Source organism: Sceloporus occidentalis, unplaced genomic scaffold (genome assembly GCF_023333645.1).
Source record: "Sceloporus occidentalis isolate IW3139 unplaced genomic scaffold, rSceOcc1.0.p SCAF_111, whole genome shotgun sequence".
Classification (NCBI taxonomy): Eukaryota; Metazoa; Chordata; class Lepidosauria; order Squamata; family Phrynosomatidae; genus Sceloporus; species Sceloporus occidentalis.
The window spans coordinates 2,302,293-2,328,270 of record NW_028317091.1 but is presented as its reverse complement, the minus strand read 5'-3'; the positions used below and the strand labels follow the sequence as shown (position 1 = coordinate 2,328,270).

Sequence of the window (25,978 nt, the reverse complement as noted above, 5' to 3'; positions counted from 1 at the left end):
TCCTTGAGATTTAGCTTTTCTTGGATGATTTTTTTTCTAAATTAGTCTTTTAAGTGAATGCAAATGAAGAAAAGGACCACTTTAGACCAATGCAAAAGATAAAAGGGTTTTGGAGACCGTCCACTTCTGAGTAATTATTTAAGGTTTAAGAAGTGTTTATTTACAGAGCACAGAAATATTTAGGACATTTTTTTCTATCCTCTTGCGAATTCCAAAAAGTTAAATTTTTATCCAACACTCGTTGGCTCCACGGCCTGGTGATTTGTGCAATTCACGCTCCGGCATCCAGTGTACACCCACCACCTAATAAAGTACATTGTAACTACTTTAACATGAATTATGTAACCAGGCGTGAAACTTTAGGAGAAGCTGCAGCTCCAGAGCACCACTCCTTCTGTGGTCCTGTTTTTCATGCCTCTATTGGCTGCTTGAAGAAGCCAATCAGCGTCTGGAATGCTCTTTTCACCCTGTGGGAAGGTATTGACAAACCCCCTGAAAGCCTTGCAGGAGCCAGCAGCTGGCTGGTGCTGTGTATATGGTGCGCTTTAGCAAGCAAAGACCCCCCCCCGATGCATTTGCAAGGGGGGGAGGAGCCGTTGAAAATTTAAAAGGACCACGCAGCTATCATACACATTAAGGGGCCTATGATGGCTTGAAAGCCCCTTTAAGGAAAAAACATTTGATCTTGATGTTAAATTAGATACATTTGGACTCTTCGTGAGGAGTCTCTGTAGAGGCTCGCCAAATGTGTTACCCAATTGGCTCAAATACAGGTCGTCATGGAGACCTTGACTTGTCATTATTTAAAGATACACTTAATTGAGTCACCTGCATTCAAGCAGGGAGATCAACCATATCATACTGGGAGCAAAAGAACCCAACTGGGAGCCTCATATATGATCCCAGCGGGAAGAATAGGATGGAGACGGCTCCAGACTGTCACCGGGATGCTTCTGGGTCGTAGCGACCGCTACTAAGACGTCTCAGGAATCTGTCTAAAGCAACAGATTTTGAAATGTTGTGTAACATGAACGTCCGCGCAGAACGCAGCTCATGACAAACACAGAGAGGTATTAAGTTCTAAACACGCTGAGCGCTGCGGTTACGCATGTCCTGCCAAACAGATCCTTTGTAGCACTGACAGACCCCGTCTTTAGACACGAAATACAACGTATCCCAGGCAGAGATAGAGGCTGTCAAACCGAATCCTAACATTGTGTTCCTCTGCCTGGTTCCAATGTGGGGTTTTTTTTTTATTCCGAGACATCTGGGATGCGAAAAACGAGAATTATAAAGATTATAAACAGTACGGTGGGAAAGAAATTCAAATCTGTCATCGAAACTGCCCAAAATGAACGTCTGTTTCAGCGATAATGACTGAAAAACCCCAAAACAAGTTTATATTATAAGTTTGGACTGCCTAGAATGTGCTAATAAATGATGAAATATTGACTTGGTGATATTTTTATATTTACAAATCGCCATCAATCGTATTTTACAGATGGGATTTCTAAAAAAGGGATTTTTCCCCCCCGAAAATCATACAAAAAGACCCATGTAATAGCATTTATGCATTAATATAAAACAGGATCTACTAAGAGGATTATTCCTCCCCATAAATTATCTCCCCTCTATGCATGGCATTTATGCATTAAAATAAGAGATATAAATTTGGTAGAAAACCATATTATGTGCATTGCCAAAGGAGCAGCCATCTAGGGCTTCTAGATAGACTTTGGGGTTAAATTAAACTTTTCCAACGATTAATTTCTGTTTTTTTCCCGGACATTAAGTAATTATTTGTAACATGTATAAAAATTGTAGGTGTGTTTTGGGTGAATTTATTCCGTGTCATGCATTGGATTTTTTTTAAATTAATTTATTTATTTTAACTACATTTTTAGGTCCACCGGGGCCAAAGGGAGAACAAGGCCACGAAGGGATGGAAGGGGAGCCCGGGGCCCCTGGATTACCTGGATTAAGAGGTAATTATGAGGAGAATTATTTAACCGGTATGTTTAATTTCAAATTCTAATTTCTATCATAATAATATTTAATCTGTTTTGATTTTGGGGGTTTCCTTCTGTGAAATTGGAGGATGCCGAGGCAAAAGAGGGCTGGGGCAAAAGAGGCTGCAGCTCCAGGCCCAGGCTTCATTTTCGGGCTCACGGCAGGTGTCCTTTGGGCCTCCTCAAGAGGGCCCAAGAGTGGTAGGGGCCCTCAGCCCCCTTGTGCCTAGTAGAATTAATTGATTAGCAGTAGCATATGCTGCCCCTCTGCTGCCATAACCTGCGCGGCCTGTGAGCTCCGGGGTGATGTGAGAGGGCGTCAGACCCCAGCAGAGAGGAGCCGCTCTACAGCAGCTATGGAAATTACCGGATTAATCCAGTCAGAGCGGCTCCTCCATCCGCACCCAGACAGGAAGAGTAGGAGGGCTTTAGGTCACAGATTGCTCTGATTGGCTTTTCAGGCTCCTTCCTCTTCCCTTGCTTCACTACTGTCCCTTTCCCTCATGTTAACGGGTTTGTGTGCCCAGTTACAGGCTGGTGAGAGGCCTGCAGGCCCCGGACAAGGAAGTGTTTTAAAGCGCAATGGCTGATAGCAGCTCTAGATCAGTTTAGTAGAGCTTAAGTGCATAGCTTTTTCCACCCCAGTGTTGTGTAGCATATTTAATAATATATCGGCCCCCACACTGTATTTTTTGCCAATTGTCCTGATATGAAAAGGAAAGTCTTGACTAGGAGTTATGTGCCACTAAAAGATTGGCCCTTCATTGGCTGCACATGCGCAGTGCTCAGGACGTAATGCGATGCCAGCACTTAATATGAACAGGGTGTGACATCATAAATGAGCTTATTTCAGAATATTACAGGGTATTAGTCAGCGACGTATTTACCTTTTCCGCTACTTCTGGCCCCGACTAGCTGCCCACCCCTCAGTCGGCGTCTGCACATTAAAAGGCACACTTTGCCTTTAAGACACAGCCTGCCGGGATATGATGTAATACCCCAGAGCTCCGTGTCTTAAAGGGACGGAGCACCTTCTAATGCAGTCAGTTTCTGGATGCCTAGGCCAGGATACGTCACCGAATGAGGGTATCACAGAGTCCCCAGCTGAACGTTCCCACCATCCTCTTGAAATTCGAGGCAGCCATTATTACAACCAGCCGGGCGCAGCATTTAAAAGTCTTCACTGAGCCGCACATCTGAGCCGCACTCACTCCCAAAAATTAAACGATCGAAAAGCCTGCTGTTTAACCCGGGATTAGGAAACTGGATCCCCTTTTCAATTACAAAACAACTTGGCTTTTATGGAAGTCACAATTATTTCCTGGCTATTTGTGGAACTTTAAATTCGGGTCCAATACAGCTTTATATATATATCTCTGTGCATGACCCCTAAAAAAACTACCCTTCCCCACCACCCTACCTTAATTAATTAAAATGTATTACCCCAAGACTCGAGTGTTGTAAGTCCTGTATATTTAATACCAGATTGCGCCTTCCGATTTATGCCTCCCAAGTGATCCCGAGTCTGCAGAGTCTAGAAAAAGAAATTCTTCAAGGAAAAACAGACCCGGGAAAGTGTTTCAGAAAAGATTTTTTAATGAAAGACCTCAGATCTTTATGAATCGAGTTTACATTTATGGATAACTAACGATGTGACGCACATGAGGGATCAAGGGCTTCTATCTGAACTCTTATACTCTTCTTCGTCGTATGCCTTACAGGAGTTTTGGGGGTTTTGTATCAGTTTAGAAGGTCTCTGTGTGTTTAGGGCAAAAAAAACTAAATGCTAAGAAGAAGCATTAAAACCTGTGACGTGTTCCCTCTCCAAACTAAGCATTTTGCACCCAAATTACACTTTATAAATATAAAACAGAGTTTTTATGCCCTTATTATTCTAAGACTTCATCTTGTCTTTAAGCGTTTAGAGCTTTCTTTTCTGCATGATGTCAGGATACAGTTATGGATCAGTTCTAGAATGAAATTGCGTACTCTCTGGTCATTCCACCTTCCACATGTTGAGTTATTACACTGGCGGGTGGACTGGCGTTTTTGCCCCATCCACTACATGTCCCGTTGTGCCCAATTTACACCCCTTTCTCATATAAAAGAGGCTAGTCACACCTCTATGTGACAAGAACAGCCTCCTTGACCTTCCATATGAAGAAGGACACTTCCAGTCCCACAGCTTCACTTATAAAGATAAGGATCCTATCACCGGAGCAAAGGGAGCTCAACCCTGCTCTCCAAGCCTTGGTCGGAACCTAGCGGCATACCAGGGAACTTCCCAGAAGCCCCCCCTCTTTTGGGGGAGTGGATTCATGAGTGGTGGGTCTACTATGTCTGGGGTGGGGCTAGCCTCACATAGGGGTGGGGCTAGCAACAGACAGCCTTTTCTGGGCAGGGAGTGGTCATGACCAGACACCACTCCCCTGCCAGGAGAAAGAGGAAACCCACCAGGAGACTCTGGGAAGCAGTGCTTCACCTGGAGACTTCCAGTGAGCCAGAGACTTCACACTTCTACAGAAATCACAGCGAAATTGTTCTTTCAGCACCCCTACAAGAAACTCAAAGTCTAAGACCCCTCCTCATGGTACCTGCTGTAATAAAATCAGATTTATTAAGAATTTGGAGAGATTTCAATATGCCATATATTTTACTTTGAACCAAGTTTTCCTAAATAGAATCAATGCCTTAATCAATCAGTCCCCGTACGATTTTTAATGTTTGAAGACCCACCACGCATGGGGCATTTTGGCTTTAAAACCTTCAAGGAAGCATCAAAGTGTTTTCAAGACATAACCCAAAATGTGTGATTTTAGTGCTATTTTAGAGGGGATAGAGGGAATAACCAACGCACCGTAAGAACACAGGAGCTGCTCGCCTTAAGGATGTTTGGCTTCTCCTGACAGTTTTTGAGGACACCTGACCTGAGATGAGACCACCGATGGGTCTCGTATCTCCTGCTAAGTCTCTTGGATTTCCGCCATTCCAAGTCCCCAGCCATTCCATTCCCATGGTGCAAATATACAAAACTTGTTACTAGGCTCCCTCGCTCTCAGAAACACTTATTTCCAAGATTATTTATATTTCACATTATAAATATGTCTGCAACCTCAAGATGTACTCCTCAAGCAGATGTTACATCTGCCCCGGGGCACGTTTGGATATACGTGCCGTGGAGATTTTTAATTTTAATAACAGCACTTATTTCTTAAAAAAGCATAATAATTACATACATGAGCCAAATAGGCAAAAAAAAACCATATAAACATTCAGGAATCACATTTCCAGAATAACCTAGTTTACTTCTGACTTCGCAGTTATCCTACAACTCCAACATCTTCCATTCTTCCCAAAGAAATTGCCTTCTAATTAGTCCCTAATATTAAGTATGATTGCCTATAATTTAGAGGAAGAAATTGGAGCTCTGCAGCCCGGTGATTGTCCAAGGACGGGGAGAAGACAAAACATAAACAAGCTACAAATTCTGGAATAAGCCTCTAGAAGAGCATCATTGTCTGATATTTATAAGGTTATTAGAAAGTAGCTTTTTTTGCCTTAAATGAAGCTAAATCAAGAATCTCGGAACTCTGGGATGAGTGACTAGATACATTGGATAGCTGTTCTGCCTACAATTCTAAATCATATTATTGATTTATGAATAAATTAAATATAATTGTAGATTGCTTGCACTTGGAATGTTCTTTAAGTTACCTGGTTTAACATCATTCCTTTTACAGGGTTTCCTGGAGAAAGGGGCCTACCTGGAATGACCGGACCCAAAGGAGACCAAGGAGATATTGGACCACCTGGCATCATGGGAATTAGAGGGTTAAAAGGTAAACTTTTTTTTTTTTAAGGATATATGTGAAATCCCATTTTTTTGATAATGAACACAATTAATATTCATAAGCTGCTAACAAATGGCTTACTTGATCTGGTTCAGGGCTGGTTACATCTTGATGATGTTAGTCTGACATGTGAAACAGGAGCGTTGGGTACGTCAAAGGTTCACTGAAGGTGATAGGAGTTGAATAAGAGGATAAGGTGAGAGCTGTACTCTGGAGATGTTGCTGAACACATATTGGGGTCTTGTTTGAAAGTGATGTAGGAACTGTACATCCATACCTGAAGCGCAATTTTTGTGATAAAAAAAAACACAAAATAAATTACTACCACAAAGTTTGACAAAGGGTGGTAGTGGTGCATGGAAAGGGTTAAAATGGGGTTAAAATACCAGCATTTGAAATACCCTGTCTAGTTTTCAAAAACATATGATTTGATGGGGTAAATTGCATTGGCCGTCTTCAAAGATACCCAAAATAGCACATGGGGGCAGAATGACCAGCTTTGGAAAAAAATGGTTTTGAAATAGCAAACCACTACTGGTACTTATTGGCCAATAACTTACAGAAAAAAAGCAAACAAAAAAACCATTGGGTATTTCTAAACTCAGGACAAATAGTAGAATCTATTTAGCAGGTTCTTTCATTAGCTCTTTTGGATGAGTAAAAGATTTTTCAAATAAAAGTGAGAAAAAGGTGTTTTTTTTTATTTTTCAACATATTTTATTATTTTCATCCTTGGGAACTTTCCGGGTTTGACCCGGAGATTGCCGGGTGAAGCACCGCTTCTCCAGGTCAAGACCCGAATCCTCTGGGCCACGCCCCGCTCCCCGCCCATTTTCCCTTGAATTAGGGGTGTTTCCAGAAGACGTCAGCGAGAACGCCCCTGACGTAAGCGGGAGGTCCCACTGACATCGGTGGGCAGTCCCGCTGACATCAGTTGGCGTCCGGTAAGGGAAGGCTGCAGGTACCCGGAGGCCAAAAGTTTCCAGGTATCATTATTTTTTTATAGGAAATTAGATAATATGATCAAATTAAAGCCATTAATTATTGATGCATTATCTGTGCGGCTCTGTGAGGTAATTGCCTCGTGTCGGCAGATGGGAAGGGTTGCAGCGATACACAGAGGGTATAATGACAGGGCCCTATTGCTAAGCAGCACCAGTGTCTTATTTAAGGTACTGTTCCACTGGGACAAAAACATTAACCAAGCTTTCTAGGACATTGTATTCCTTCCTCTGAAGGTTTAAACAAATAAAACACAGAACCTATCAGTGCCGGATTTTGTGTCACGTGACAATTAAGTGATCCCAGCAAAAATTCTGGATTAACCAAAATATTACATAATTAATGAATTCTAGGAAGGCTCTGGGCTTTCAGCAGGAGAAGCAATGATGATTTTAATGCTACATTTATTCTCTTCAGAATAATTACGGCAGATCTGTTGCCTATTCTCACCTTGACATGAGGCGTCATTCATCTGGAGATACTCTGACTCAACGTTAGATGGAACGGCATCTTTAATGTGTGGCTAAAGAAATCAAACCCCTAATTAAATCATTGTCTGGGATTACATAGTAACCAGAACAAATAAATCTTGTGTATTCTCGGAAGGTTTTCCCAGCGAAGCCTCTGAAATGTCGGATCTGTTACATTTTAACATGGAAAGAAATTACTACATTGTTGTTAATAATTGCAAATAGTCAGAATTCCTTTCTATTAGGATAATAAGATAATAAGCTTCCTGATAATAACAGATCCCCCTCTGGCCTCGCATGAGAGAGAAACAATTTCGAGTCTGGCTTTGCCACCAGAATTTTCGAAACCGGCAAGTCTGCATACAATTAGTGCCTTAGGAGGTGAGCTGGCAAGTGGGTGGGGGGGCATTTGCCTCCTGAGCTGCCCAGATTTTAACATTTTGGGACACTGGCTGTGTGTTTTAGTTGCAGTTCCACACATAGCCACCAGAGGGCTTTATGATGCATACACCTTGATTGTATCCTTTTTTGGTTCCGTTTATCCAGTTTAGCAAATCGACAGGAGGGGTTTGTGTGTATTGAGGACCGCTGCTCCATCCTTCATTAACCCTATGTCTTGGGACAATAAATTCTTAGGCCTTTTGATTGTTTTTGCCCCCTCTGCCGCAGGTCTTGAAGGTGTCCTAACGATTAATTGAACAAAACAAAAAGCAATGTATCATTACGTCCGAATTTGAGAAAGTGCTAGATTTAATGGCATAATAACAATAATAATAATTATAATTATTATTATTATTATTATCTGCTACTTGTTAATGTTGACATCACTATGGGTAGAACTGTCATTAAAGCAGTGATGTCAGATTAGATTCCGTAAAGGTTTTCGGGTTGGGTCTCTTCCGTTCATTGCCCTTTATCCATGAGCAGTTAAAGAGCCACTCCAGTGTCAAAGGGAGCCCCCTGCATAGTGAAAAATCTAAATCATATGGAAACGTCAAATAAATACTCTACGGCTGTAAAGGTCTCACTCTACTGATTGGCTGCTTTGCGATGGAGCACTGAAACAGAGGTCCGAACGAACAGACATTTATTTTGGGCCGATTTATAAAAGAAAAGTCGGTGACCACGGTCTTGGTGTGCCCGTTGTGTCCCATAGGTTCGCCTTTGCTGACTTTGAGGAACTTATCAGAATAAGGGATGATGTATAGAGAATAATTTAGCTACAACATGTAATAAACATGGTTATCAAAGCAATAGCCCAAGAAAAAAAAAACGAGTTTCCAGTTGAAAGATACCTTTTATTGGGCTAGCATAGAAAAATATGTAAAGTGGAATAAATTATCGAGACCTCGGAGGTCTCTTGTTTAGATGGAAAGAGCGCAAAGCAGCAGCAACATTTTTATTAGTTGTTTGTCCCTTTTTGTTCTGACAACCCCCCCCCCCCGTTTTTTTACGGAACAAAGAGGTCCTTATAAAAAGTCTCAATGTTGTTCTCCGAAACACGAGGCCGGCACTCGCCAGCGGGTCCCGCTCTTATCTTATGTTTCCTTCCCGATCTCTCCTCTCTCTGTTGCTCAGAACGTTCATCTGCATAAGCGGAGGGGATGCTCACGCAGTTCCAAGAACACGGCTTTCTGCATTAATGGAGGAACGGCCAAGCTCACCGCCAGAATTCTGAGCAGCGGGCAGTGCCAAGGGGGGGGGGGGCGACACCAGAGAACGAAAACAACCCGCCTGCCTCTCTGCAGCCAGAATCATGTTTATCCGATGAAATCTCTTCGTCGCGGGGCGCCGTGTCATACCGCGGTGGAGTGCAGCCTGCCCCGGCCTCCCAAAACAGATGGGGAGGAATATACTAATTGTAGGCATGGCGTGTTTAATAATAGAGAGTCTGTCCTGACAAAACAGAACAGAATTTGGTTATTTTAAAGGGAAATTCTCATCTTTGACTGGACACATAGCTGCTAAGTGTCCTGTGTTTAGAGCGACAGTCCTGACTTTTAGGGCACTGTCCTGCATAGTGGGCAGTGGGGCTTATAGGCCAGATCCTCTGATCTCCTCTGACCAGCCCAGGGAGCAACGGAGGTCATTAACCTCTGCCACCTCTGCCTGAAGGCAATTCCCTCCACCACCTTTCCAAAGAAATAATACTGAGGGCACATTAACGTATACATGGTTCAGGGCTTCATTCTATGTGATTAAAGCACTCCATCTGTATCAGAGTTTGCCACCAGCCATCAATGACCCCAAATGTTGTAGGTTTTGGGCATCCCAGGGGTCATATTATTATTTTGATTACAATATAAGGTAAATTAGCGAAGATTATCTTATTTTTCTTAAAGAAATGGTAAAAGTGAAATAAAAAATGGAGGACATGGTGCGCGCATTTACCACGGGCTGGGGTAGCCGAGGCATTTCAGGAAGACTGTATGAGTACGGTGTCAGGTTGAAGGCCGCATTATCTAAATAAACATCAGGATGGAGATTTTCTGACCCAGAGGAGTAGTTTGTGCTGGGACTAGCTGACCAGACCCAGATAATAATGAACCCCTGCGTACCCCAGCGCCAAACCCGGTTTTCGGTACTGAAACTCGGCTTCCATGACTTTATGGTAGAACTGGATTATGCAAAATTGGTGCTTTTGCTCCCAGTATGTTATGGTTGATCTCTCTGCTTGAATACAGGTGACTCAATTAAGTGTATCTTTAAATTACAATAAGTCAAGGTTTACATGGTGACAGGCATTAGAGCCGTTTGGGTAATACATTTGGCGAGCCGCTTAATAAAATCTATTACAGGGTTAATATGTCAAGAGTATACGGGTCGGCTCCTTTAAAAAATTCCCGGGGAGGCCACAGCGTTCCCCAAACATCTGTTCTCAGCTAAACACCTTCGACGATTGGTTTGAAGGTCACCATTTAAGTAAAAGATGGACGCGTCTCCCTTTAAGCCTCGTGATTTAGAGATGATTAGGTTTCGGAAATCGGAGGAACCCAGAGGAGTTCTCAACGTTCTAAAAAAAAAAAAAAAAAAATCAGTCAAAAATTACAATTCCCGTCTCTGGAAGCATATAACAGAATTCCCCCGGGGTGAACGTTTCCTTTTCGTCATTCGATTCACACAATAGAAGCCCCAGGAGATTTTAAAATGTATATATTTATGAAATCGCATACTTGCCAACTTTTGCTCCTAGTGTCCGGGGACAGAAAAGGGAGTAGGCGGAGTTATGCAGTATTGTGTGGCTCCACCTACTTTAGGCCCCACCCCTCATATATATATATATATATATATATATATATATATATATATACTGGGTGTCCGGAGCTCATTTACTAATTTTTCTGGCTGTGTGGGTAAACGCAATGCACTGGGTATCAGACCCCAAAAAATAGGACTATCCCGGCAAATTCAGGTCTGTTGGCACAGATGAAATTGTTTAGTTAAATCCTAAAGGAATGTAAACTCTTGCTTAATATTAAAAAGCCTCATTGCAGCTATATCCCATGCGTGTTTAAACTCCCTCTTCAGGGAGGCTGCTCCACTTATCCACCACCCTCTCGGTAAATTAAATACAAGTACTTGTAATTATAAACAATAAAAATCAGCTATGACTGAAGGTTGCTGGTTTTTATAGCAAACAGAACTGGGTCACATAACTGCTTGTTAGTGGGAATACAGAGAGGAACTTTGATCAGAAATGTATTTTTTTTAACTTTATTTTTCACTGGAGGCCATCAAACACCTCATTAAAAGAAACAGGCGCACGAGGCAGGCCTTAAACCATCTCCAAGCGAGAGGCTGTGGCAGGAGAGAGCTTCCAGTCGCCAAAAGCCCTAATCTGACAGCGATCACTGGAGAAACAGAATAAGCAGGATACGCAAAGTTATATGATTTCAACATAGAAACATGGCCGCCGCGTTCAGCCCTTCCAGAGCCTCCATAATATCACCAATCAGAAGACGGCAGAGCACTATATACACATACCTGGGAACGCTATGGCAACCCGGAGCCCTCGCTTTTCACAATGCGGGTAGGCGGTGGGCGGTCCGCTGTTGTCAGGGGGGGCGGTCCGCTGGTGTCGGGGGGGGGGGGCGGTCCGCTGGTGTCAGGGGGGCGGTCCCATTACAAGCTGCCCATTTTCAGAGGGGAAGTGGTTCTTCTTACTTTTTGCCCGGATTCCACCCCGTCCCTATCACTATCTCGCTACCCTACTTTTAGGAACAGGAGAGATCCGAGGGGTCAGTCCTGGTAAATTCCACCGCAAGCTTATGGCCATACCTGGGAACCTTTACGGCTACCCGGAGCCCAACCCTTGCGGGAATGCGGGTAGGAGGTCCCGCTGATGTCAGTGGGCGGGAGTGGGGCGTGCCGCAACTTCGCTCCCGCGACCCAGAGATTCCCTGTAGTGACCTGGAGAAGCGAAATCCAGACAGTCCCCAGGTATGACATCAGGACTCTGCCTGCATAACATGGACCGCTAGCCTGTTAAGCCTAAACGTCTATAATTTTTGGAAAAAATCCTTGCTTCTGTATTGACTGCAATTAGAAGGATTCAGTTATTATTTCTAAATTAGTTATAATAAAAAAGATCCCCGCCAGCCAATTAGTTTTACTAATTACCTTCATTAACGCATATAATGTATGCATTGTGGAATCACAAGAGAGACAAGAGACCATAATCTAAAACAAGAGGGTCAGAGGCTGAGACCTCCGTCGGTTTTACAGATCCCTGGGCTGATCAGAGGATCTTCCCAATCAAAAAAGTGGGACTGTGTGGTATCTATGGGGCACAGCGCCCAAAAATCATGACTGTCTCAAGAAAATCGGGACACTTGGGAGGTACAAAATACTGCCTTAATATGCTCACAGTGTTAATTGTACATTTTTTGGATACAGCACCTGTTAGAATAATGCTATTCCTGCTTAAAATAAATAGGGGGGTTGGGGGCGATACAATGTGTCCAACCAAATTGTAGGATACCAATATAAATAGCGATTTTAGGATAAAGTTGTAAGTCCGAAATACCCCACTGCGTTCCTGGACATGATTGTGATGGAGTCTGGGTTAAGGAGCTTGATGTGGATAATTACACTCTGATCCCACATCAGGAAATACATTGTAACACACACATGTTCCCCCTATCCCCCGGTGAAACAAAGGAAACAAAGTTTAACATACAACTTGTCACGGTTTGTTAAAGTGACTCCACAAAAACAGTTCGGAAACAAACAGAATGTCAGAACCTTTTGCTAGAATTCCAAATATTTAACAAGAATGAATAATGTTTTAGGTCGGGGCTTTCAATCTACTCCGCTAAAGATGCCGTTCCACTAAAATGAAACTTAAACTGCGCCCTGTCTTTTATGTCAAGCAAATCAATTTTAGCGGTTTTATTTTCATTTTATTCTTTCCTGTAAGGGTTTAATCACATAAAAAGGCAGAAATTGCTAAAATAAATAAATATATATATATATATATATTTAAAAAAAAATGCTTATATGGCAACAACCAATGGATGACTGCTTTTGTGTCACATGACAATTAAGTGTAAAAACAAAAATTAAGTATAAAAATATTTTTACATGATTAAAGAATGATTCCTGGGAAGGGTCTTCACATTCAGCAGTACTAAGAACAATGTTTCTAATTAAAAGAAAAAAAACAGCAATCAGTGGAACAGAAGCTTTAAATAGATAAACATCATTAAAAGATGGACACGTGTTGCGTGTTGAGTGCTGCATGTATATGAGGTCTCACTAGAACATAATATATATATATAGAGAGAGAGAGATCCAGTCTAGGAAGAATGCCCTGGTTGCATGTTTTCCTCCATTTGGCCCACTTTCCCTCCTATGCTCTGCTAGCCCTGCCCCCCATGCACAATTGGCTTTTTGTGGACATAATAGTACGTCCCGAGGGGTCTGAAAGGGGTTAAAATAATTTTCTATGTTGTCCCCGTATTTGGCGAAGTAAATACACAAACTATAAAATGACGGAATGTTTTTCCAGGGCCACCTTCTGTTTACTTTGACATAAAAATGGATTTCACTCCAATGCGTGATTTGCAGGAAAATGTGTCGAGCAGACCTTTTTTATTCTTCTGGACGTTTCATTCAGTTTACAATTTATGTGCAAAATGTTCTAAACGAGATCCGGAGCCGGAGGAGCCCCCCGTCCGTCCGGCCCCTAACCCCCCCACCTTGCAAAAGTCAGAAGGATGTTTTTTGTCATGAAACGCAGGTTGCTGATGTTTCTGGCCGGGCGACTGTCTCGCCCACTCTCATGAGAGAATTGTCTTCTTACCCTGTCGCTCTCCATCCCCTGCCCCCTGTGCCAGTCCCTCCACTGGATGCCCGTACCTTCCAAAATTAAATTGAAACTCCTGATCTACAGACAAGGGACAGGGTTCCGCCATCCTGCGGGTACAGGAGAGAGTGGTAGAAACGTGGAGCAGCCTCCCAGCAGAAGTGGTAGAGGGTAATACAGTGAGGGTATTAAACATGCATGGGATAGACACACGGCTCCTGAATCTAAGACAAGACCGACGACTGATTAAGGTTTGAGTCTTTACAGCAGGAGAAACCGGCGACTATATATATCTATATCTATATATATATATATATATATCTATATATATATATCCATATGTAGCATCATACCTGCTTACCCTCCGTCCACAAGAATTTCCTATGGTTTAAATCTATCCAAAAGACATAAATATAGTCGTTTTCACTTAAAGTAATTCCTGCTCTTGTGGCTTCTTATGAAAACACAATTTCTCCACAAGAGCCTCATTACAGCTCTAATTTTTCCACATCGCAAACGTTCTCTCGTTATCCCCTGTGTTTTTTGGAACCGCTGCGTATTCCCATACCGCGTCATGAAGCTCTGCCATAATCCTAAAGCCACAGAGGGCCCGGCTGGCCAACTACCCTTTAACAAAAGAAACCAGTGAGTGAGAATGAGACAAATGTGTCTTCATTGTCCAGAACCTGATGATTAACATAGTTCTTCTGAAGGACACAAAGGCGGTTTCTTTACTTAAATAGTCCCAGGAAGCCTCCTGAGCAAGGAATGTATATCAAAGTACTTTAATACGCATTCACTAAACCTGCGGAATACAGTTACTTAACTTTAGGAGAAGCTGCAGCTCCCAAGAGTAAAGCTCAGTTCAGAAACCATATCCCAGATGTGAAGATAGGATGATGGCAGTGCCAGTGATGGCCAAATAGGAGTCAGAGGAACAAGTTGGGTCTGATAACTTGAAGAAGGTTCATCAGGAACAAAGTTGATCACAAGACTGAATCAAAGTCACCGGAACACATTGGGTCTGGTACTGTGGATCATACAAGGAACAAACTGTATCAGCATATGGAGGGACACCAACAAAGGGCATGGTCTGAATGAAGACCCTCGGTTTAATAGCCTAACAGATTCCATCAAATCATCCAATCGCCTAAAATCCCAGAAAGCACTCGTTGAAATCATTTCAATCTCATCAGATGACGGGGCTATATAAATAAATATTAATAATTGATGAAATTACTCTTTGCAAACTCAAATGTTCTCCTTCTTCATAAACTCCAGCTATAGCCTCAGCCTAAAGAAGCAAGAACAAGACATTTATATTTTTGGGTTAAAATTATTTTTTTTTGGGGGGGGGTCACACCTTAGTCAGTCTTTTGTCTCATCAGGAGCCATATTCTAGTTGCTCCTTTGTAAAAAAATATTATAATGAATGTGATTGGGGAGGCATATCTAAGAACAAAAAAAAGAATAAAAACAAATTTGTTTCAAATTAAGCAATTTAATCTGCATACTCTTTTTCTCCTTGTTTTAATTTTTTTTTATATATTTTTTAATATAATGAAATAATATATAGTTAAATATATAATTATTTTAAATATAACTAAAATAAGGAGTTTTGCTTCAAATTAATTTAATTCGTATACTTTTCTCCTTATTATATATATATATATATATATATATATATTTATTTTAAATAATAAAAATTAATTACATATATTTTTAATTAAATATTAAAAATAACTACAATATATTATATATCACTACTTTCTCAAAAAACACAGAGGATACATACACTAGACGGAGATAGTTAAACACGGATTTATTTCTCCCCTGTATAATCAGCTGCCAAGAATAAAAGATGGAAAATACACAGATGTTTGGAGCAAAGTTTTTAAGTATTTTTTTTCTCTCGTCATAGTCAGGAAAATGAAGAGCGAAGCACGTGGCGGATGGAGGGAGACGTCAAGCAGTGTATATTTTCTTATCTTGATATAGTACAGCTATTGTATTCAACACATGGTCCTCAATAATGAAACAATACACAGAACCGCAGCTTCGGGGACAAAAAGGGAAAAAAAAAAAACAGGGAGTGCCCCCCTCTGGGGCATTTCACTCTCACTGTCTGAGCTCTGATTAAAACCTCCTTTAGATTTAAAATAACAGCACAGGAATTTTGTTTCCCCTCTAAATACAGACAAAAACGAGAGTCGTTAGTGAAAGATCCCCCGGGACCAGTTATTATCATGACAGCCCCCGGGAATGAGATCTAAAGATTTTTCATCTGATTTCTGATATCCTTTTAATGAACGTTTTACCCGTTTTTACTAGTCGTGTTCATTTTCAAATTTGCCCTGATTATGTATGTTGCATGGAAATCTGACGCAGTGATTGCAGAACCCTTTCGAATTAATGAAGGGTTAAGTCAATCTGGAAAGCAGCAGTGATTTTCCATACCTCCCAAGTGTCTGTTTAGTATGTCTAGTCCTTCATTGGTCCCTAAACCACTGTGCCCCTCTTTCCTCTCCTGATGCACTCTTTCATCCTCTGTGCCCCTCTTTCCTCTCCTGATGCACTCTTTCATCCTCTGTGCCCCTCTTTCCTCTCCTGATGCACTCTTTCATCCTCTGTGCCCCTCTCTTCTCCACTGTGCCCCTCTTTCCTCTCCTGATGCACTCAATCTTCCCCTGCCCCCCCCCCGATGCCCCTCTTTTCTACGAGCTCAGAATATTTGCTGCATATGAGAGCATGAGAGGGTTCTGGAGCCCCCCAATAATGCCCTGTTGGGCGATCAGACACCCTGTAGTGCCATTGTTGAATGAGTCAATTAAAAAGGAGATCAGCGACCTGCCCAATAACATCATGGAAGGCTGCGCCAAGTCGTTTTTCTTCCTTAAAAAGCAGAGCACCGCGATATGACATCATATCATGACGCCCAGTTGTAAGGACGATGATGTGATGGGGAAAACTGGTGGTGCCCTTCCTTAGATCTAGGGCAGCGACAAATATAAATACCCCAACTCTACCCTCCTGGAATTCCAATGGTTAAACAATCCAGATGCTGGGCTTTTTACGAAGACAGTAGTTTGTGTTACTTAAAGGAACTGAGTGAAAATCTCACCTCATTGCATTTAACAATTTATCGCAAACGCGAGCCGCATTATTACTTCATTCTTCAGAAAGCACTTAATACCATTAAATAAATAACTGCTATTTGTAACAATAACGCAAACGCCACTCATCTGCTTCTCATCAGCCCCGCGAAGCTCTCTGTGCGTTTGACCAGCTGAGATGCCCCTTGAGAACAATATTTTGTTTTAGGCGTTCAATGGGAAGAATTTCCTGTGTTCCTTTTCATTATTACAGTTTTCTATTTAAGCCTAAACAATATACTATTATATGCTATTATATATTCAACAACCAAGACGATGAATGGGTAATTGAGAATACTGGATGAACATTCCATCGCCTTCATGTGGCCAGCTTCTCCTGTAGGAACGGCTGAGCCAGTCCTGAATAACGTATGGTTAGATTGATCTATACATTATACAGAGCCGGTTCAGGCTTTCCGGCAGGAGAAACTCCCTGGGGTTGGCGTTTCATAAAAATGGAGTTAATTCAGGGAGTTGAAGAACCCCCAACATCTCGACCATCATCTGGTTCCATATGTTGTGCAGGACATACATCTTAAACAGGTCACGCGTTGTTGACGGTAACCGTGTTAGTCCAGTGATTATAAATGCCAAAAAATCACAGTATTGTCGTTTGTGGTAATACTTCTTTATCGGGCTAAGATTTTGTTTTTTTGGACAACTTTTCAAGAGCATCAGACTCCCTCTCAGGGTTTGACCTGGAGCCTCCGGGTGAAGCCCTGTATCCCAGGGTCTCCGGGTCACGTTCTTCTTTCCATATAGTTAATGGAGTGATTTGTACAAAAGATGAAAGAAGGTATCGACCTGCGGATTCACCTTAAATTACGTTTTCTGGCAGACTATGATCTTACCGGCTCTGCAGCTCCCAGGCAGATCCTCATTTCATATTGTAATAATACCGTATGAAGGGAGCTGACAGCGTATCACCATGAGCTCACTTTATGGCACATGTGCGGGATCAGTAACCGTTTAATAGCCTTTAAAATTGGTTCCAGGGGAGAGGTTTCAGCGACGCGTCTATCCCGCTCTCATCTTTACGGACTGATGGTTGAATGTTAACAGAGTCAGGATGCATCACGACTGTTAAGAAATTCCATACAAAAATACAAAATTAGGACGACATAATACACACATAATTTTGTTTGGAGTCTTAGGAATTGCTATTTCTCTCTTTTGATCGTGAATTCCTATAAAAAAGGTGCTTTATGGGTTAAATTACCAGTTTTATCCATCTTTCAGGGGTAGATAGATTGTTTGCCACCCATGCCTTATGGGACATACCCCAGGGGGCTCAATAAGAAGGACTCAGAGGCTGCTTAGAGAAAGAGAATGGAGTATTTAGCCGACGTTGATAGCTTTTATTGGACCAACGTTACGTATTAACGTAAGTTACACAAAGTTACCCCAACATTTTAAATAAACTCCCCACTAAAGTTAACCCCAACAATCTGATCCGGGATGGGGGTGACTTGGATAAGTGTACTTTTTATCAGGATTATTACATGTTTGGGGAAGGTCTCAGCTATCAGTGAATATAAATATGCAGATTTATTAAAATACACATTTTGCTTATATTATACTTGTTTGCACTTATTAGACTTTTCTTTATTATTTTATTATATTAAGTTATTTATTATTATTATTATTATTATTTTTCAGGTGAAAGAGGCCAAAAAGGAGAAAAGGGTGAAAAGGGAGATAGAGCGGATGCAGGTAAGAGAACCCGATCGGCGCTCTATGAATTATACAAAGTGTACAAATAAAACACAAAAAAATAGGCTGAAAATTATTTTGATTTGTTGATATTTGTTTAAGCTACACTTTCTTTGCTTAAAGAGACACTCCAGTGTCCCAGGCAGCCTTTTAAACATAAAAAAATGCAGAGTAAAGTACTTTTGTTTACTTACTTTGTAAATTAAACCTGCAAGACTAAATAACTTACCTTTAGGAGAAGCTGCAGCTCCAGAGCTTGATGAGACATACACTTACCCAAGCAAAGTGTTATTTCTCCGTCATGTTTCTAATGCTGCATTTTGGGTAATTGTTAAACGGAGTAGGTAGAACAGCATCTTTCATCCCTAGACTGCCAGCTGCCTCGACATACCTTTATAGGAAAGGTATGGAAAAATAGTTGCTTTCCCCAAACACAATTGGATATGACCATTTATGCCCGAGACTGGAGATGCCTACGTGGCCCCGACGTATATGTGCATCTGCCATCTGGATATGTGCGGGCACACGTTACGTTTTTATAATGGTGGATACTGTCTGTATCCAGCCCACAGCCATATACTCCAGGAGCTGACCTGCTTCTAGGTAGCCAGTATCAGTATATATGCGGCCCTTTTGGCCACTAGCCCACCAGGCATTTCCCAGATGGCCATTCTGGGTCTGGTCCAGGGGGGGCTGGCACCTTCTGGCTTCGGGCACAGGTGGCACGTTTTGGCAAGGGGTGCAACACACACTTACACACTCATGTTAACACATAGTGCCTCTCACACACTCACACACACACATTCATGCTAACACACAAACACTTCCTCCCTTCCTCCCTTAACCTCTCTCTCTCACCCCCTCACCTGACCTGCAGCTTTCTTTCTGGCTGCTCACACTTTGTGCAGGCAGTCTCGCTTTTCCGGTAGAGTTTTGGCGTTCTTTGTCAACGGCAGTATTCCTATAGAAACTTTTAAAGTAAAAAAGGTGCAGACAGTGGATGTTTTATTCTTCGCCAGATTATCAGATTTTAAAGGCAAATGTTTCTTTTATTTGTGGGAAGTTAGGAACGAGCGTGCGTGGTAAGCTTTTCCGTTAGATAAAAGCTACGCGATTCCAGTAATTCTGTTTTCTTTTACCAAATAAATTCTGCGTTCTCATTCAGGATATCAGTTCCCTGGCGGCCCAAATTACTTGGTAGAAACCCAAGCCCTGGACTTATGTATCTTCTCGGAGACTCATTCCTGTTTGTTTAGCCTACAGACGATAGAGAAGGTCTATGGGAAAGGACAGTCTGCGGTAATATCTAACCGCGGCTCCAACTGGGGGGGCCAGACCTTCATGGTCAGTGTTGTCTGTCCTGTTATCGTTAGTCGTGGACACAAGATGTTCTCCTTCAAGGGAATTTGAGCCGCGTCATTACAGCATTAGTTGAGCATGTGGCCATCGTCAGTAAAACATTGTTGGTTTTTCATTGGAGGCATTCTAAAAATTGTAGAAAATGCCACTTTTTCAATACTGTTTCTGCCCAGAGGTTTCAGCACACAGACACATTATCATACGTCCCAAGTGTCCAGTATTTCATGAGGCATCTACGAAACGCAACTATTTGGTTTAAATGGGTGATATATGTTAAGGGAGATATGAGATAACAAAGGGTTAAAAAAAAAAAAGGAATATTATTTTTTTTTCGCCTGGGAAAGTTCTGAAAAAACTGAAAACAGTTCCCCCTATTCTACTCACTCCCCAGGGGGCCTGCTCATCATACAGTGATCAGGAGGCAGGTCTCAGCAGCCCGGTTTTCCTGATCACACCACGTGAGAGGATAGCGGCACTAATGCAGATCGGCACATGAGCATCCTCATGATATTGATATGATATAAGGAGACGCAAAGCTCGATCTAAAGACTAAGTAATTGTTTCCCCAACTCTTTCATTTTACCCTAATGCAATTCCTTTCATGTCACATTTTAGGCCCCAAGAAGGGGCATTGATGCTGAGCTCCTGCCTTTGGACAACCACTGATGGTGGACCTCTTGGTTAGGAGGACCTAGGATGAATGCCTGGTCTTGAGCAGATGACATCAGTGAAAGCATTTTCTGTACATGGTCACGGGGGTCTTAAGAGACCTCCACCTGGCCTATATCACATACAAAATGCAAAAGATGGAGGTGGGGGAGGGGAATCTGCAGAACCCCCAAAATGTGAAGGGGCCAAGCATTAAAGTGCATATGATGGCTGGAGTATCCCTTTAAATACCATAAACGGTCCCTTTTCTGCATTTCACAGTCTATATGAGGACCTGATGTCTAATCTCGGTTCTTTTTTGTGTTTTGGACTAAACTCAACCAAATACCCCCAGGCAGCCGAGCTGGAATTATTTCCTTTTGTTTAATGTTCTGTTTTCCATCTTCTCTAGTGGCTTTATTGAATTTCTTTTCTTTTGTTAGTCAACAATCGTATATATATGTGTATTATTCAAATATACAAACACTGCTTTTGGGTTTTTTTCCCTTGTTTTTGGCTAGGAAATGGTCAAACGTGTTTGTTTGGTTTGGTATCTAATAGCTAAAGTTAAACCAAATGTGATGGGCTGTCCATATTATTAACAGAAATGTTCCACACGAATGTTGAAGAGAATGCAATTCTGATGCTTTTCTATAGGAAGGACTCTCGTGGTATCTATGTTTGTACATTTTCTTAAGGTAGACACAAAAATAGAAACTATAAAAAAAACAAAAAAAAAACTATATAATGTGTTCTTAAAGAATAAGCAAACTTTTTAAATACTTTCTGCACATTAGATAGGAGTTCCTGATGGCCAATAAGCTGCAGCGGCAAGATGATGATGTCAACGCACATCACAGCCAATCAGGGCCAGACTGGGGATAATGAGGCTGCCCTGGCACTTTAAGGCCGGTGGCCGCCCCATGACGTAAGTGCTACTGACAGCTGGACATGACAAGCCACACAATATGTTTCTATGTGTACATATCCAGCTGGCGGGCGCACACTGCAGCACCTGATCTGCCGCTAGAGCGGGTGAGAATAGGGCTCTGTCTGCCGGCAGCTTTTCTAGCTGCCGGCATGGCAAATAGCAGGGGGGGGAGGCTAGTGGTGGGGGGATTATGCTAAATCCACTGAAGCGTGTGTTAAGAGGTGATACATGCGGATTTTTTTTTTTGCCCTTTACTAATACCCACTAAAATCTCACCTTGAATACACAGTATAAAAAAAATGGACCACAGCACATAAAAAATACATTACTGGATTGGAAGGGATTCAGAGGCAGTTAAAATAATTCATATTTTATTTTATTTTTTAATTTGGAAAATGGCGAAAAAATATAATATATATAGATATCAAGTTTTTCTGAAGGGAAAGACTAAGACCTTTTTCAATGCACAGAAGATAAAATTATTCATGGGCATCCTTTTTTTATAGTAGAAATGGCAGCCAAAATGCAGAATTTCACTTTTAAGATGCACTCATCTTAAAATGTCAAAAACGAACATACACGGCAAAATTAATTTCTTCTGTTAATTGTGGAATGATATCAAAAACTATACTTTAAAATAAACTTTTCATCAACAAATCGAGGAACTATTTATAGGGCAAGGTCTTTCTTTAAAAATCCCGTTAATATTCAAGCATATGTATAGATCAAATATAGTTCCCAAGGGAGAAAGGTTTTCTAGTTTCCATTTTTTTTTATTTATTTCCATTTTTATTCTGGCTGTTATTTTGGCAATAATATTAAAAATAATGAATTTTATTATTATATAAAAAAAACAAAACCTATTGATTCTCAAAAAGAAATCCATTAATAAATATGATGAAGATGAAAAAAGTTCTGTGAAGAAACCCATGGATCAGAACTAGTTCTGTCCAATTAGAAGCTCCTGTGAAGCCTTTCCATACGAAACATGTGCGTCCCATCTTTCATGCTAATGTTGAGAAAAAAAACCCCAGCAAGGGTTGAAATCTATTTGGGCGCCGATCCACAAGGCTGCAAAAAAAAAAACTGCATACATTTAAATGAGAAAACAAGTTTAGGCGAGGTGCCACGTTAAATTATTCTCACGTGCTGGATTAGATTTTTTCGGTGTCTAGAACGAATAAATGAAAAAAGCCAACATGGGCTCATGTACCGCATGGAAAATGTGGTTTTCTTTTTCTAAATTAAAATTATTTGATAAAATACAGATTTTGAACTGTGGCCACAAAATAAAATTTAGTATTTTCTTGTGTTACATTTAAGGTGTTAAAAATAAAATTCTCCTCTTTTACAACTAGAAAGGAGAGCCAAAGGGAATAGTTGGGAACTGTCTCTGGGTCAGTTTCCTCTTTCTCCGGGGAGGGAAGCATCATTAGGTCACGCCCACTCTCCACCCACTTCCTCTCCTGCTCCCTGGCTATTTGAGGTTGTCTAGGGCTATTCCCGCCCCATCCAGGGTTAGCCCCGCCTCCACATGTGACTAGCCCCGCTGCATGCATAGCTGACCACGGCCGTGACTGTCCCACTCCGCCAGAAGAAGACTACTAGTAGGTGTGCTAAGGGATGTACTAAGAATCTATCTCCAAGAGTAATTCACAAGACTCTTCTTCATCAGCCGTTGCAGGAATGACAAGGAATTGTGTATTTGAATAACTCTTTGATACAAAGTTACAGATGAAATAAATGGACTCAGAGCCCAACTCGTTTGGCACAGGGAGGTGGACAATCTATCTTGTAAAGCGTTATCATCTGTAAGAGCGTAATGTAACCTTAACTGTTTACTATGCTATATTCCCTTACGATCACTAAAGAATGGCTTCCCAATGCATCCTCCAACATTCTTAAAAAAATATACCTTCAACCATAAGCCCTTATAAGTATCAAAAAGTCATACCACCCAAGTGTCCTAGTTTTTATGGGCAGCGAGGATCAATGGCTGGTTGGGGAGACCTTCTAATCCCCCCTGACTGGCTGTAAAATCAACCTCATTACAACAAAATGAGCACCACATGGTGACTTTTTGAGTATGGTGGGTTGTGGTCCTGTCCTTGACCATGCCCAGGTGGCGTTTGGTTATACCCCTTGACCCTTTCTTCCTATAGCCTCTTTCTTCTTAGCAATTGCCAGATATTCGCGGGCATTTCCTCGGAAGTAAGGGGCTACAGGAAGCCATACTCACCCAATTTGCCGCACCACCAGCTGGATATGTCCAGCTGCACATTGCTTTGGCAAGAAAACCTAATGTGCGACCGCACATGTCCAGCCATGGCAGCCACCAGATGTAAAGCACAAGGGCCACCTTGTTACCCCCCACTCCGGCCCTGCTCCCCTGAAAATATGGACTCCTCTGAGCCGGTACTCGCTATAGGGCAAACTAAGTGTTGTCTGGTCTCGTCCTTTGTTGCAAATACTTTAACTCCGTATCCTAAGTATCTTTATTAACTATCTTTCTTAGTAATGTTTCTTTATTTTTAGTATGTGTTTGAAGCCATCGATCATCTTTCCTGATTCACATCTTAAAACAATTTTTCCTGATTTATCAACATAAAGTATACCTGGAAAATCATTATTATGATATAAGTGGTTCTAAAAAAAAACCAGTTTGATACATTAATCTTAAAACCATTAAGGTTTCAGTACCTCACATATTTAATAGATGGAAAAGAGAAACCAAAAAAAAAAAAATGAAAAAACAAGAAAACATAATTCCAACATTTTTAATTCTTAGATGTGGAACCTTTAAACTATGCCCAAAATGGGTGGATTATATACGTTATGTCTACAGTATTGCAACTGTTTCCCTTAAAAATGTTGCTTCACTTCAATAGTCTCAAGCCAAGAAATTTGACAAAACTAACTGGTGGTCAAGTGAAAATCTAAAGGTACAAAGGCTGCGTTATCATATTCACTAGATGCCGTAATTCATAGGCTGGGTGAGGAATATACAGGGATAGAACGTGTTTTAAGGATGGGATCAGTTATACGGGTGGAGAGTATATAATATATAATATGAGGAATATACAGGATATAACGGGTTATAAGGACGGGATTAGTTATCCGGCCGGAGAGTGTATAATATATAATATGAGGAATATACAGGATATAACGGGTTATAAGGACGGGATTAGTTATACGGTCGGAGAGTATATAATATATAATATGAGGAATATACAGGGATATAACGGGTTATAAGGACGGGATTAGTTATACGGCCGGAGAGTATATAATATATAATATGAGGAATATACAGGATATAACGGGTTATAAGGACAGGATTAGTTATACCGCCGGAGAGTATATAATATATAATATGAGCAATATACAGGGATATAACGGGTTATAAGGACGGGATTATTTATACGGGGTGGAGAGTATATAATATATAATATGAGGAATATACAGGGATATAATGGGTTATAAGGACGGGATTAGTTATACGGCCGGAGAGTATATAATATATAATATGAGGAATATACAGGGATATAACGGGTTATAAGGACGGGATTAGTTATACGGGGGAGAGTATATAATATATAATATGAGGAATATACAGGGATATAACGGGTTATAAGGACGGGATTAGTTATACGGCCGGAGAGTATATAATATATAATATGAGGAATATACAGGGATATAATGGGTTATAAGTAGACTTGGGCACCAGGGGGCTCTTCGTGTTCGTCTTCGTGCTCGTCTTCGGGGGGGAAAAAACCTTCGTATTCCGCGAATATTCGCCCGTTCCTGTCTTCTCTTCGGGCGAATATTCGCGGACATTCTTCGTGCTCGTTTAATCTTCGTTTCCTTCCCGGTTGCCTTGCAGGGGTTAATACGGGGTTAACAACACATCGGAGCAGCAGCAGCTGCCGTGAAGGAACGTGTGTGCAACTCTATTGGTCGTTTCGGCAGGGGGCTGGTCTGGCATCAACTAGTGAATTGCAGAACGCACTTCATTCGTTAATGGCAGGCCAGCCCCCTGCCGAAACGACCAATAGAGTTGCACACACGTACTGAGGTGTACTGTACACAAAATGACCTAGAGACAAATGCTCCAAGGAACTTGGCCTCCGTTTATCATACACAATCACACATCCATAGATGTTTAATAAAAGAATAGGGATTATTTTACATTTTTAAATTGATTTTGGACCACTTGTAATACATGCCTAACATTTGCTACCTATTTACAATGGCATACTTTGCAACAACCCAACTTTTACTGGACAGGACTGGAAAAAAGCAGGACTGTCCACCAAAATCTTGGGTGTGTTGGCAGGTATGCGGATGGAAAAATGTTGGACAAGAACTAAAAAATAGCTTAGGGTTAATGTACGGTTATGTTTAAGATTAGTAGCAGTGCACTGCTTTGGTTAAAGATGTATTATGTCTAAATAATAATTTAATTTTAATGGGTTTTAAAAAAAAATTAGGGGTTTATTTAAATGTATTTTAAAGTTAGATTTATTATTTAGTACTTTA

General features: G+C 41.3%; 1 protein-coding gene across 3 annotated transcripts in view; it reads left to right on the top strand.

The window, feature by feature from the left end:
* Positions 1-25,978, top strand: part of LOC149283142 (scavenger receptor class A member 5-like) — a 99,331-nt gene that overhangs the window by 49,263 nt on the left and 24,090 nt on the right. Inside the window, exons 4-7 of one of the 3 annotated variants that reach the window (XM_089497930.1) lie at positions 1,905-1,985; positions 5,750-5,848; positions 18,451-18,494; positions 21,606-21,621. In XM_089497930.1, coding sequence (XP_089354056.1) covers positions 1,905-1,985; positions 5,750-5,848; positions 18,451-18,494; positions 21,606-21,621 — 240 coding nt within the window. Of the gene's footprint in view, positions 1-1,904; positions 1,986-5,749; positions 5,849-18,450; positions 18,505-21,605; positions 21,622-25,978 lie in introns of all 3 variants that reach the window. The other 2 variants (XM_089497932.1, XM_089497931.1) reach the window with 2 other exon arrangements.